This window comes from Manis javanica, chromosome 5 (assembly GCF_040802235.1).
Source record: "Manis javanica isolate MJ-LG chromosome 5, MJ_LKY, whole genome shotgun sequence".
Lineage (NCBI taxonomy): Eukaryota > Metazoa > Chordata > Mammalia > Pholidota > Manidae > Manis > Manis javanica.
In genome coordinates, this window is record NC_133160.1 from 111,396,794 (window position 1) to 111,412,960 (window position 16,167).

General features: G+C 37.8%; 1 protein-coding gene across 7 annotated transcripts in view; it reads right to left on the reverse strand.

The window, feature by feature from the left end:
- MRPL1 (mitochondrial ribosomal protein L1) overlaps positions 1-14,918 on the reverse strand; it is a 145,574-nt gene extending 130,656 nt beyond the window's left edge. For 6 of the 7 annotated variants that reach the window (XR_012131707.1, XR_012131708.1, XR_005057242.1 and 3 more), the window contains exons 1-2: positions 14,686-14,848; positions 4,218-4,329 (exon numbers count right to left, since the gene is read on the reverse strand). Coding sequence is in view for 3 of the 7 variants with exons in the window: in XM_073237420.1 (XP_073093521.1) it covers positions 4,218-4,329; positions 14,686-14,809 (236 nt within the window). In the remaining 4 variants the exon portion in view is untranslated. Of the gene's footprint in view, positions 1-4,217; positions 4,330-14,685 lie in introns of all 7 variants that reach the window. The other variant, XM_037003408.2, reaches the window with a different exon arrangement.
- Positions 14,919-16,167: the final 1,249 nt, after the last annotated feature.

Sequence of the window (16,167 nt, forward strand, 5' to 3'; positions counted from 1 at the left end):
CAGTGCAGACAACTATTGGGGAGGACTCCTGGATAATCATAAGCCATACTGCCTGCACGTCTGCCCATTGACTATTATTCCCCTCACCACCTTCCATCCATATTGTCTCAGTCTTAGGATGGAAAGCTACGGCCCTTAGGATGGAAAGTAGAGTTTTGGGGGCTGCCCATGGCAGGATTCACTGTAGAATCGAAGAACAGAACAGGCTGCCCTCATGGGAGGAGTGTTTCAGCAGCTGCCCCTGTGGATGGGGAGACATTCGAGTGTCCCAGTGGACATGTGGCTGAGGTGACTTGCCTCCTAGAAGACTGGGCTCCACTCCAAAACTGGGAAGAGGTAAAGGCAACACCTGAGGCAGTAAAGTTGGCCCTCAGCAAAATAGGGAATTCCTTAAAGAAACAGAGTGCCCATGAGGCTGTGGGAACTGTGGGGAGTTTTTTCTCACAATTTTGAGAAAGGCCATAAGGGATAAAGACGTCCTCCTTCAAGAGCACAAGAAGAGGCAGCACGGGAACGTGAGCTGCAAGGTGCTGTTGACGAGGTAAAATATTTGTTGGTGACTGAAACGGCATCACTACAAGGTGCTGTGGAAATGGTAAAGGATGTCATGGCAGCCAGAGAAGCAGTAGCCCAAGATGAAGCAGCTCAACAGTGCAGGCTTTGAGGTGCCGTGGGGTTGGTGAAGGGTGTAGTGGTGCCTTCAGCCCCAGAAATGAAGGAGGAGCTGAGGTTTGACGAACAGGTTGGGGTGGAGAAATCTGAAGCTGGTGGTAACCATGGTAAAACAAAACCAAAAGCTGACTGGATTGACTCAACACTGACACAAGAGGGATGCATATTTCCAGGCTTATACATTGTTATCTTTGAGTTTCAACTGTTCTAGACAAGATGTCTGACAGTCAACAAAAAGCTTTAAGATAAACAAAGAAGCAAGAATCAAAACCTACTGTCAAGAGAGAAACAGAATCTGAGTCAGAGACCAAGTCCACACAGAGGAGTAGAGTTTCAGGGTGACAAGAAAAGAGAAGCAAGCATAAGCCCCTCTACCCTGTCTCAGATCCTGATAAAAAATAAGCCACAGAAAAACTATTTTTGGTATATTATATAAGCACATTAAAAAATGTAAACCATAACAAAAATTATGAATGCTATGATTCTTGTCAAGCTACTGAAGAACTTTCATTATCAGTCACTAAAAAAATCATTTGCTCATAGTTTTTCATAGTTATTTTTTTTAAGTATGTGTATTTCCTAAGCTATGCTTTTTTGACGAGTGAAAAGTGCTTTTAAAGTTGTACAGGAATAGACGACTATAGATAGAGAAGACACAAAATGAAAAATTTATATGGAATAAAAGAAAACATTTAAAGACAAAATATCCACAAAATAATTAATATCCCTATTAAATAAACACTTTCACAAAGCAGAAAGAAAAAAATAGCCCAACAGAAAAACAAGCAAGAGATATAAATTAGAAATACAATGAAGAAAAACAAAGATTGATGATATCAGTTTTGTTAGGAGTGGGCACTCTCAATTACTGCTGAGTGGGACACATTAATACAACCAATACTCCTCCAACTTCTCAACAACAAAAAAGAATCCAGGTAACTATTTACATTCAAAAGAAGCCTCCTTTCTAGTTACAGTTCTGTCACTTCCCTCTTCATTCTATATTCAAGCCAAATAAGACTGCATTACATCCATATCATTCACTTTCATGCTTTTGCACCACTGAAATAACTTTGTCCCAATTCCCCTGCAAAAGTCTATCTTTCAGAGCCCAGTTCAACTATTTCTTGCCATACCCTCCTCCAAGTAGAATTAAGTGACTTTTTATCTATGATCCCATAACACTGGGTCCATTCCTCTACTATAACAGATAAAATGTATTAAAGTTATAGGGCACATATGTGCTAATTTATAATATGTAAAGAGCTTCTATTAATCAACAGCAAAAAATGAGAAAGCACATGAACAGAAAATTCACAGTAAATATAAATGGCTCTTAAACATTAAAATGATATACAGCCTCAATAACAAAAATAATAAATTAAAACTTTGATACCGTTTATTCATCAAATTGGCAAGATTCAAAAATTTTTACTACACTGTATATGGGAAAATAATAATATTATGGTAAAGACAAAAATTGGAAAGATCTCTATGAAAGCAACTTGGTAATACCCATCAAAATTATAAATGCACACATCTTTAGACTCAATTCTATTTCTCAGAGTTTTACTACAAATACATTCATACTATTTGACAAGATCTATGTAAATGCCTTTTCACTGCAGAATCACTTGTTATAGCAAAAGACTGAAGAGATAAATATGTATCAATAAGGGAAGAGTTAATAAATTATGGCATATTCACACAATGAAATATTATACTCATGTTCATTGCAGCATTATTTACAGTAGCCAAGAAACAGAGGCAACTCAGGTGTACATCAATGAATGAATAAAGAAAATGTTGTGTATGTATATATACAATGGAATATTATTCAGGCATTAAAAATGAAATCTTGCCATTTACAACAACATAGATGGACCTCAAGGGCTTTATACTAAGTGAAATAGGTCACATAGAGAAAAATAAGTATCATATGATATCAATTTCTGTGTTAAAAAAATAGAACTCATAGCTGCAGAGAACAGACTGGTAGCTGCCAGAAGCAAAATGAGTGAAGGTGGCCAGAACGTATAAACTTCCAGTACTAAATAAGTCACAGGGATGTAATGTACAGCATGATGACTACAATTAATAATATTATGCTATATATTTGAAAGCTGCTAAGAGCGTGTATGTTAAATATTCTCATTATAATGAAAAATAATTGCAACTCTGTATGGGGATGGATGTTAACTAGACTTACTGTGGTGAGAATTTCCCAATATATACAAATATTGAATCATTATGTTGTACACCTGAATCTAATATAATGTATGTGAATTACATTTCAAAAAAAATGACTAAATAGGTCCATCTTAAATAATCTACAAGATATACTGTTTAAAGCAAGCAAGATGCAGAACAGGGTATATAATCAATTAAGAAACTGTTTTCCTCTACTCAAAACAATTCTGACAATAGCTATGGATTTTTTCCCACATCAGCCAATCTGACATTAGCTGTGTTTCCTACAATTCAGCACAATTCTGACACTATCTACCTGGATTTAGCATCAGATCCCCAAAGTTAAGGGCTCAGTCCCATAAGACTACCCCCATTTCAGATGCCAATCCAAGTCTGGCCCTCCAGTACTTCTATAATCAAGGGGGTTGTACAACCCCCTCCCCAGGCTTCATAATTTGCTAGAATTGCTCAAAGCACTCAGAGAAACACTTAACATTTACTGGTTTGTTATAAAGGACATAATAAAGGATAAGAGATGAATAGGTAGAGGTCCAAAAGGGTCTGTAGCACAGGAGCTTCTCTCCTATTGTGTCTGTGGCACATAGATGTGTTCACTAACCCAGAAGCTCTCCAAACCCCACAACTCAGGGATTTTTATGGTTGCTTCATCATATAAGTATGATCAATTATGAACTCAATCTCTAGCTCCCTCTCTTCCCTGAAAGATGGGAGGTGGAAATGAAAGTTCCAAGCTTGTAATCATGGCTTGACCTTTCTGGTGACCAGCCTTCTTCCAGGAGCCCACCAAGAGTTGCCTCACTAGAACACCAAAGACACGCCTATTACCCAGAATTTACAAGGGTTTTTGGAGTTCTCTATCAGAAACTGGGCCAAAGACCAAATATTAAAACAACAGATGCTCCTAACATCCCTATCATTCGAGAGATTACCAGACTTTTTGGAGCTCTATGCCAGGAATTAGGGACAGAGACCAATATGAGTATTTCTTATTATATCACAAAATTCTAGCTCTGACACTAGCTCTATGATTTTGGGCAAGTTACACATCTATTGGTGTCTTGCTTTCCATCTCAAAAAAAGAGCATAATAACAATATCTTCTTTCACATAAAGTTACTGTAGGAATTAACTTAGTTACTGAATGTCAGTGTACAATAAATGTTAAGTATTATTGTAATAAGCAATATCTTTCTGCAGGACTATACATTCAAAGAAGCAGAGATAATAAACTTATAACTGTATGTCCCTGTATGTCATTATGGAACTAAGCATAGTGTTTCTGATTCAAAATTTTAAATGACAGCAAATGAAATAACTAAAAATAAAAAAACTTACTTCGCAGCAGCAGCAAAATGTCTATTGGGCACCTGGATGTATCCAGAACAAGGATAAAGAGGTTCCTGATAAGCCATCTTGGAAAGACTATGCCTTTGATGATGCATCAAGACTTGAAAGAAAACACACATAAAGTATTAACATGAATCATTACATTCATCATTTTTACAGTCTTAATCAATGTTTTCCAGAACAAAAATATTCAATATTTTGTGATTCTTATTCTTTAAAAACTATAATAAAGGACACTGCACTTCTTGAAACTAAAGCCAAATAGACACATTTCATTTTTTCTTTTGTTTTCATTTAAACTGATCTAGTTCAGACTCAACAGAGTATGTTAGTTCTATTAATATGAAATATGTATACACACACACACACACACACACACACTGAATTTTTTTTAGTAATTTAATTTTTTATAAGTAGATAATACATTCACAGAATACCCAAGATACTTCTGAAGGATAAGACCAAAGTGGAGGGAATTGCCTGATGAGAGAGATCAAGACTTGTTATTAAGCTATGGTAATTAAGACACTTTGGTATTGGCACAAGTAGAGACAGACAGACTAATAAGACAGTAAATAGCCCAGCAAAAGATCTATACACATATGGATATCTGAAATATGACAGAGATGTTATTGCAAATACTGTACAAAGAATCCAGTCAGTGGTGCTAAGACAAGTGATTATCCATAGGGAAAGTGTATTATTTAGATCCCTATCTCATACCATAGACAGAGAAAAAAATCAAATCTAGCTGAACTAAAAACTTACATGTGAATGGCAAAACTTAAAGGCTTTCAAAATGTAGGAAAACATTTTCATGATCTTTGGGGAGGGAACAATTTCACAAATGAAACCCAAAAGCACTAAGCCACAAAGTGACTATATTAATGTTAAGACACCTGTTTATCAAAAGATACAAGATATTTTAAAGAAAGTGCAAAAACAAGTCAAAACTGGGAGAATGGAATATCAACATATTAAATGGACATAGGACTAATATTCAGAATATGTAAGATCAACCCAACTGAAAAAATAAACAAGATGAATAGGCTTCTAACTGAAAAGGAAACACAAATGATACATAAGCATATAGAAAAATACACAAATCTTATTAATAACCAGATAAATATTAATTTAAACCACAATAAAATATCATTTTACAGTGCTACTTAAAAAGTGGTCAGTGGATCTACCTATTACAAGTCTACAACCAAATTAAAATTTCATCAGCACATAAATCAACCACATCACTAAGTATAATTTTTAGTGCATCTGACAATTTTTTTTTTCACAAGACTTTCTCAATGAAAGAAGCAGTGCTTTGTTCTTATGAAAGACAGGTAACAGTTTGTAGATGAGATAATTTAAGTAGCACCATTTTACATACATCAGAGTGGCAAAATTTTTTAAAGTCAAGCATTTTTGAAAATGTTAGTAAGCATAAAATTTACACATAACAAGTAAGAGTATAAATGGGAAAACCACTTTGGAAAGTAATATGGCACCTCCCAATGAGGCTGAGCATAGACATCTCAACAATGCAGCAATTCTACTTCCAGGCATGTGCCCTAGAGGAATTCCTGCACAGGTATACTAACAGATAGGCACAAGAATAATCATAACATTACTATGACAGCAAACCTGCAGAAAAGAACCCAAACATTTATCTACAGTGGAATAAATATTATGCTATTTACCTAAAATGGAAAGCCACAAAATTATAAAAATGAATAAACCATGTGTTACACAGATGAATCTCACAAACATAATTTTGAGCAAAAGAAGTAAGTGGCAAGCCATTCCACTTCTAGAACTTACCCCAAAACAACAAAATCACTAATTCAAAAAGATACATGCACATCTATGTTCACTACAGTATTATTTACAATATCAAAGATATGGAAGAAATCCAAGTTTCCATTGATAGATGCAAGTATAAAGAAGATGTAGTACATATATACATGGAATATTACTCAGCCATGAAAAGAAAGGAATCTTGCCATTTGCAACACATAGATGGACCTAGAGCATATCATGCTAACTGAAATAAGCCAGGCGGAGAAAGACAAATACAACATGATTTCACTTGGATGGGAAATCTAAAAACCAAAACAAAGAAACCAAAAATTTATAGATCCATAAATATTGACAACAGACTATTGGTTACCATGGTGGGAGGAAATGGGTGAATTTTTTTAACTCATGTAGTTCAGACTCAACAGAGTATGTTTAGTTATTTCATTTGCTGTCATTTAACATTTTGATTCAGTCATAGGAATGGAAGTACAACATAGAGAATATAACCAATAACACTGTAATATCTTGGTATGATAATGGGGTAACTACACTTAACCATGGCAAGCATCCAGAAATATCACTTACCAAGTTACTATGGTTATATATCTGAAACCAATATAACACTGTATACAACTTTATTCCAATAAGAAATAAATAAATAAATAAAAAACAGAAGTGGCATAAGAATTCATTAGGTATTATTGTAAAATTCAAAAACATGAATAATCAATATTGTATTTAGGTATAAACATATATTTATATGTATGTATGTATGTATGTGTTAAAACTATACAGAAAAATAAGGGAATGATAAAACAGAAATTCAGGAGAAGTGCTTACCTCTGGGAAAGAAGCAGATAAAATAAGAAAAAGACACTTGGGCATTTGAAGGTATTGATAATGTTTTTCTTTTTTAAGCTTAATAGTGATATTCTGAATTTTAAGTTACTCTTCTTTATATGCGTTACAAATATTTTTTTGTATGGAGAAATACTAGGAAAATGTTTTTATTTAAGGGTTACAAAAGTATATACAAAAGCCAAGCCTTCCTGCCACCTGCTCATCCCCAGCTTCCCTCCCATGTTAGCAATTTCTTATGCATCTTTCTAGAAGTATTATTTCCCTCTTCTTTGATAAAATGGATAGCACACTCTACTGTGTTACACCTTGCTTTTTCATTTAAAGGTATTAGAGCCCATTTTCACACACATATATACATACAGGTACACACAGACATTTAAGTGACAGTGTATGTATATAATTTCATGCTCCTTTCATAAAGGTGTGGGTGTATGTATATATTTAAGTGATAATTTCTTATCAGTTCATAAAGATTTAAACTTCTTAGGGCAGCAAAATACTCCACAGTGTGGTTATTTATCATAATTTAATAGGTAACCAACCACTAGGTTATTTATAATATTTTGCAATTATAAACAGTACTGTGCTGAATAAACTTGTACAGATACCATTCTTCACATATACAAGTACATTTACCTAATAAATTTCAAGATGTGAATTTCCTTGGTCAAAGGATATTAACATTTGTAATTGTGATAAATACTGCTCTCTGTAACAGTGCCATATACATTACTACCAGCAAGGAAAGGTTGTTTCCACATCTGTGCCAACACAGTACATTATACCCTACATTTTGGTCTCTGCCAATCCAGTAGATGAAAGATGATGTGCACAGCTGTCTTAAATTGCATTTTTCTTATGAGTTACACTGAGTATGTTTTGGGTCATCTCTATTTTCTTTTTTGATGAATTGGCTTCAACTCAACTTTTCAAATTAGTACTCTAGAGCTCAATTTTCATGTAAAAACACTATTAAAGGGCAGAGCCAAGATGGTGGCGTGAGTAGAGCAGCGGAAATCTCCTCCCAAAACCACATATATTTTTGAAAATACAACAAAGACAACTCTTCCTAAAAGAGAGACCAGAAGACACAGGACAACAGCCAGACTATATCCACACCTGCGAGAAACCAGCGCCTCGTGAAGGGGGTAAAATACAAGCCACGGCCTGGAGAGACCCGAGCACCCCATGCCCCATCTCCTGGCGGGAGGAGAGGAGTTGGAGCAGGGAGGGAGAGGGAGCCCAGGACTGCTAAATAGCCAGCCCTAGCCATCTGCACCAGACCGCAAACACAGTGCATGCGTGGGGTGCTGAAAACTAGGGAAACAGGACAATAAGACCTGTGAGTGGGTCCATGCAGCTGGCGCCCCGGGGAAAAAGAAAAGTGAGTGCTTTTTGGAAGTCTTAAAGGGACAGGGACCCCACTGCCGGATGGAAGCATCCCGGGACACTTAGCCCAGCAGCAGGGAACTCCGGGCACCCTAAACCCCTGGATAGCAGGGCAGCTAAGAGGCCCCTCACGGAGATAAACAGCCTCCCGGCCGTTTCCCCGCCGACGCAGCTCCGCCATATCAGAGCAGCAGCCCAAGGCAGGCCATGCCCACAGCAACAGCGGAGATAAACTCCATAGCGGCCAGACAAGAATCAGAAGCCCCGTCTGCATGCAGTGGCCGAGCACAAGCCACTAGAGGTAGCTGTTCTCCCAGGAAAGGAAGGCCACAAACCAACAAGAAGGGACGTTCTCCCAGCCGTCACTCGTGCCAGCTCCGCAAACTATCTCTATCGCCATGAAAAGGCAGAATTTGAAGCAGACAAAGATCACAGAGACAACACATGAGAAGGAAACAGACCTAACCAGTCTTCCTGAAAAAGAATTCAAAATAAAAATCATAAACATGCTGATGGAGATGCAGAGAAATATACAAGAGCTAAGGGATGAAGTCCGGAGGGAGATGACAGACAACCGGAGGGAGATTACATAAGTGAAACAAACTCTGGAAAGCTTTATAAGCAGAATGGATAAGATGCAAGAGGCCATTGATGGAATAGAAACCAGAGAACAGGAACGCATAGAAGCTGATGCAGAGAGAGATAAAAGGATCTCCAGGAATGAAACAATATTAAGAGAACTGTGTGACCAATACAAAAGGAACAATATCTGCATTACAGAGGTACCCAAAGAAGAAGAGAGAGAAAAAAGAAATAATTTCTTTGAAGAAATAACTGCTGAAAACTTCCCCAAACTGGGGGAGGAAATAATCGATCAGACCACGGAAGTACACAGAACTCACAACAGAAAGGACTGAAGGACAACACCAACACATAATAATTAAAATGGCAAAGATCAAGGACAAGGAAAGAGTTTTAAAGGCAGCTAAAGATAAGAAAAAGGTCACCAATAAAGGAAAAACCATCAGGCTAACATCAGACTCAACAGAAACCTTACAGGCCAAAAGACAATGGCATTGATATATTCAATGCAATGAAACAGAAGGGCCTTGAACCAAGAATACTGTATCCAGCACGATTATCATTTAAATATGAAGAAGGAATTAAACAATTCCAAGACAAGCAAAAGTTGAGGGAATTTGCCTCCCAAAAACCACCTCTACAGGATATTCTAGAGGTACTATTCTAGACGGGAGCACGCCTAAGACTGAACAGATGTCACCAGAGAAAATAAAATCACAGCGAAGAAAGCAGAGCAACCAAATACTAACTAAAGGCAAAAAATAAAATCAACTACCCACTAAAAGCAGTTAAAGGAAACATGAAAGAGCACAGAATAAAACAACCAACATATAAAGAATGGAGGAAGAGGAATAAGAAGGGAGAGAAGAAAAGAATCTCCAGACAGTGCTTATAACAGCTCAATAAGCGAGCTAAGTTAGGCAGTAACTAAAGAAGCTAACCTTGAACCTTTGGTAAACACGAATCTAAAGCCTGCAATAGCAGTAAGTACATATCTTTCAATAGTAACCCTAAATGTAAATAGTCTGAATGCACCAATCAAAAGACACAGAGTAATAGAATGGATAAAAAAGCAAGACATATCTATATGCTACTTACAAGAAACTCACCTCAAACCCAAAGACATGCACAGACTAGAAGTCAAGGGATGGAAAAAGATATTTCATGCAAACAACAGGAAGAAAAAGAGCAGGTGTTGCAGAACTAGTATCAGACAAAATAGACTTAAAAACAAAGAAAGTAACAAGAAATAAACAAGGACATTACATAGTGATAAAGGGCTCAGCCCAACAAGAGGATATAACCATTATAAATATATATGCACCCAACACAGGAGCACCAGCATATGTGAAACAAATACTAACAGAACTAAAGGGGGAAATAGAATGCAATGCATTCATTTTAGGAGACTTCAACACACCACTCACCCCAAAGGATAGATCCACTGGACAGAAAATAAGTAAGGACACGGAGGCACTGAACAAAACACTAGAACAGAAGGACCTAACAGACACCTATAGAATTCTACATCCAAAAGCAACAGGATACACATTCTTCTCAAGTGCACATGGAACATTCTCCATAATAGACCACATACTAGGCCACAAAAAGAGAGAAAGTAATTTCAAAAAGACTGAAATTCTACCAAACAACTTTTCAGACCACAAAGGTATAAAACTAGAAATAAATTCTACAAAGAAAACAAAAGGCTCACAAACACATGGCGGTTTAACAACATGCTCCTAAAAAATCCATGGATCAAAGAACAAATTAAAATAGAGACCAAGGAATACATGGAAAAAATGACAACAACAACACAAAGACCGAACTTCTGTAGGAAGAGCGAAAGTAGTCTTAAGAGGAAAGTATATAGCTGTCCAGGCACACCTAAACAAGGAAGAACAATCCCAAACGAATAGTCTAACATCACAATTATCGAAACTGGAAAAAGAAGAACAAATGAGGCCTAAGGTCAGGAGAAGGAGGGACATAATAAAGATCAGAGAAGAAATAAACAAAATTGAGAATGAAACAATAGAAAAATCAATGAAAAAAGAGCTGGTTCTTTGAGAAAATAAACAAAATAGATAAGCCTCTAGCTAAACTTATTCAGAGAAAAAGAGAATCAACACACATCAACAGAATCAGAAACGAGAATGGAAAAATCACGAAAGACTCCACAGAAATACAAAGAATTATTAAAGACTACTATGAAAACCTATATGCCAACAAGCTGGAAAACCTAGAAGAAATGGACAACTTCCTAGAAAAATACAACCTTCCAAGACTGACCCAGAAAGAAACAGAAAATCTAAACAGACCAATTACCAGCAATGAAATTGAAACGGTAATCAAAAAACTACACAAAAACAAAGCACTTGGGCCAGACGGATTTACCTCGGAATTTTATCAGACACACAGAGAAGACATAATACCCATTCTCCTTAATGTTTTCCAAAAAATAGAAGAGGAGGGAATACTCCCAAACTCATTCTATGAAGCCAACATCACCCTAATACCAAAACCAGGCAAAGACCACACCAAAAAAGAAAATTACAGACCAATATCCCTGATGAATGTAGATGCAAAAATACTCAACAAAATATTAGCAAACTGAATTCAAAAATACATCAAAAGGATCATACATCATGACCAAGTGGGATTCATCCCAGGGATGCAAGGATGGTACACCATTCGAATATTCATCAACATCATCCACCACATCAACAAAAAGAAAGACAAAAACCATATGATATCTCCATAGATGCTGAAAAAGCATTTGACAAAATTCAACATCCATTCATGATAAAAACTCTCAGCAAAATGGGAATAGAGGGCAAGTACCTCAACATAATAAAGGTCATATATCAGAAACCCACAGCCAACATTATACTGAACAGTGAGAAGCTGAAAGCTTTTCCTCTGAGATCGGGAACCAGACAGGGATGCCCACTCTCCCCACTGCTATTTAACATAGTACTGGAGGTCCTAGCCACGGCAATTAGACAAAACATAAAATACAAGGAATCCAGATTGGTAATGAAGAAGTTAAACTGTCACTATTTGCAGATGACATGATATTGTACACAAAAAACCCTAAAGACTCCGCCCCAAAACTACTAGAACTGATATCGGAATACAGCAAAGTTGCAGGATACAAAATTAACACACAGAAATCTGTGGCTTTCCTATATACTAACAATGAACCAATAGAAAGAGAAATCAGGAAAACAATTCCATTCACAATTGCATCAAAAAGAATAAAATACCCAGGAATAAATCTAACCAAAGAAGTGAATGACCTAGACTCTGAAAACTGCAAGTCACTCTTAAGAGAAATTAAAGGGGACACTAACTAATGGAAACTCATCCCATGCTCGTGGCTAGGAAGAATCAATATCGTCAAAATGGCCATCCTGCCCAAAGCAATATACAGATTCGATGCAATCCCTATCAAATTACCAGCAACATTCTTCAATGAACTGGAACAAATAATTCAAAAATTCATATGGAAACACCAAAGACCCCGAATAGCCAAAGCAATCCTGAGAAAGAAGAATAAAGTAGGGGGGATCTCACTCCCCAACTTAAAGCTCTACTATAAAGCCATAGTAATCAAGACAATTTAATACCGGCACAAGAACAGAGCCACAGATCAGTGGAACAGACTAGAGACTCCAGACATTAACCCAAACATATATAGTCAATTAATATTTGATAAAGGAGCCATGGACATACAATGGCAAAATGACAGTCTCTTCAATAGATGGTGCTGGCAAAACTGGACAGCTACATGTAGGAGAATGAAACTGGACCACTGTCTAACCCCACATACAAAAGTAAATTCAAAATGGATCAAAGACCTGAATGTAAGTCATGAAACCATTAAACTCGTGGAAAAAAACATAGGCAAAAACCTCTTAGCATAAACATGAGTGACCTCTTCTTGAACATATCTCCCCGGGCAAGGAAAACAACAGCAAAAATGAACAAGTAGGACTATATTAAGCTGAAAAGCTTCTGTACAGCAAAAGACACCATCAATAGAACAAAAAGGAACCCTACAGTATGGGAGAATATATTTGTAAATGACAGATCTGATAAGGCTTGACGTCCAAAATATATAAAGAGCTCACACGCCTCAACAAACAAAAATCAAACAATCCAATTAAAAAATGGGCAGAGGAGCTGAATAGACAGTTCTCTAAAGAAGAAATTCAGATGGCCAACAGGCACATGAAAAGATGCTCCACATCGCTTGTCATCAGAGAAATGCAAATTAAAACCACAATGAGATATCATCTCACACCAGTAAGGATGGCTGCCATCCAAAAGACAAACAACAACAAATGTTGGCAAGGTTGTGGAGAAAGGGGAACCCTCCTACACTGCTGGTGGGAATGTAAATTAGTTCAACCATTGTGGAAAGCAGTATGGAGGTTCATCAAAATGCTCAAAACAGACTTACCATTTGACCCAGGAATTCCCCTCCTAGGAATTTACCCTAAGAACACAGCAATCAAGTCTGAGAAAAACAGATGCACCCCTATGTTTATCGCAGCACTATTTACAATAGCCAAGAATTGGAAGCAACCTAAATGTCCATCGGTAGATGAATGGATAAAGAAGATGTGGTACATATACACAATAGAATACTACTCAGCCATAAGAAGAGGGAAAATCCTACCATTTGCAGCAACATGGATGGAGCTGGAGGGTATTATGCTCAGTGAAATAAGCCAAGTGGAGAAAAAGAAATATCAAATGATTTCACTCATCTGTGGAGTATAAGAACAAAGGAAAAACTGAAGGAACAAAACAGCAGTAGAAACACAGAACCCAAGATTGGACTAACAGTTACCAAAGCGAAAGGGACTGGGGAGGGTAGGTGGGAAGGGAAGGAGAAGGGGAGTAAGGGGTATTATGATTAGCACACAGAGAAGGCAGTATAGCACAGAGAAGACAAGTAGTGACTCTATAACATCTTCCTATGCTGATGGACAGTGACTGCAATGGAGTGTGGGGAGGAGGACTTGATAATACGGGTGAATGTAGAAACCACAATGTGGCTCATGTGAAACCTGAGCATAAGATTGTATATCAATGATACCTTAATAAAAAAAAATCAGTGGTCTAAGACTGGAGCTTCAGTTCTTCCTCTGACACTCAACTGTTTATATGAGCTTGGCCACATACACAACAGGATGAGATTCTTCCTCTGTAAAATGGGGGTGATGTTGGCTGCTGATTCCACCTAAAGATCTACCTTGACTAAATAACAATACATCGAAAACACAAAACAAATGAAAAAGGATTGTACCAAAAAAGGGCTGTCCTCCTCGCCAATAAACTGGACCTTATTAATTGCTGAAAAGAGTTGTTACCAAGAAGTACTACAGAACTAGCCTCCAAATGATAAATGTTGATTCAAATTAGACAACGCCTGGAAGTTTAAGAGTTGGAATCGCCTACAACTATGTACTCCGAAAGTACCAACAAGCATTTTGCAAATGGCTAACGTTTACAGACAGATGTAAGCCACTCAAATATACCACCTTTTCCATACCAGAACTCACTGCACATATCATACTCCTTTCCCTCTTAAGACACATCCGAAATATTGGAGACAGAATTGTGTTCTCGCCTCAGCCCTTACGCTGGGCTGCAGGGGTGACAAAGTACATCCATTCCCCTCCCACTCCACCCCTAGAGAGGGCAGCTACAGAAAGAAGTGAGACTCCTGATAAGTCGCTTTTAAATAGTAATAATCCTCTGGAGAACCTAGAGCCCCGAAAGAGCAGGAGGTTGTCGAGCCCCCATTTCAGACCTGTGCCTCGGTGATTCTGACTTGCTCTGCTGCAAAAGGAAATTCTACGCCACAGCTGTTTCTCCCCCAAGTCCAGACAACCCCTTGTTTTACCTCTACTGAGGTATCGTACGACTGCCGCCATGCTGGCCGTTCCGGATTGTGTTGACAAAACCGGTCCTACGCTTCAACTTGGAAGAAATTGTAAAAGGGTTCCCACCAGGAAGTGGCGGAAGGGGAAGGGATTAGAAAGGGCAAGCGGAGAGTAGGCTCGCTAGCCGGCGGGGGAGGGCGCCCTATGCCTGGTCCCCGTGGCGGCGGTACCGTCAGTCCTCAGTGCAGCCTGGGAGCCCTCGTTTCGTGGTCACCGTACGAGGTCTGTAGGGAAATCCGCCCTTCCTGGGAAATACCATCCTGTTGACGATGCACTATTTTATTCCTTTTTTCCTTTTTTATTCTGCAAGTGTACTCTGAACGATAATTTTAATAGATTGTGAGAGTCCTCAGGAATGCATGAAAAACAAAAAATCTGAAGAAACTCACTAACTTCCGTCGCCGCATTTCCAGCCTTGAAAGACTTTAAAAATCGCCACGCTTTCCACTATCACCCAAAGGTGTGACCTACTCACTAACAAACTTCTTTTTAACGCAGCCCAAGATCAGTGTGGCTTTAAGTAAATCTTAACATTAATCAGCTCTAAATTTAACACCCACCCACCGACCCCCGCCCGTTTGGCAAACTGTGCCATTAAATAATGCTTGATAAATTTACATAATAGTTCTAGTCTTTAAGTGACTGATAAGAGACTTAAAAGCTTATTACAACTGAAAAAAAAATCTATCCTTTCCATTACGGCACAGCTGTTGGTGTGGTTTATCTAAAACAAACCTGATCACAGATTGTATCACTGTCCAGTTTAAATAAAACCCTCCAGTGACTGTCTCTGGAGCTCGCTTCTAGCCTTGCTTAACTCCCCAGCATCAACCCTCTGCCAACATCTCCCTTCCCCTCCAAACACACGCACACGCAAACACACGAGTTTCTCACACCCATAACTTGTTCATTCTATCTTTCTCTGTTTCAAGTATCTTGCACCGTATCACCTGGGTAATTTAAGGTTTCAGCTCAGGCTTTACTCTGATGAAGCCTCCCTCCCCACCTCCCAGGCTGAGTTATGGCCATTTTCTAGTGTGTACAGGGCCAGGGTTGTGTGTCTGTTTGTTTCAAGCAGTTTTATTGACAGATAATTCACATACAATACAATTCAACAGTCTAAATTGTACAATTTAATGGTTTTTAGTATATTTACAGAGTTGTGCAACCATTACCACAGTATATCTGTTTTTCCCACCAATCTTGAATTTTTTATGAGCAGAAATCATGCATTTTTTCATTTGTAACCTCAACACATACTTCAGTACCTGGCACATAGGACATTTTCAATAAACGTTGAATAAATGAATACGTGCATGCATTAATTAGTGACTCATTAGAATGACAAG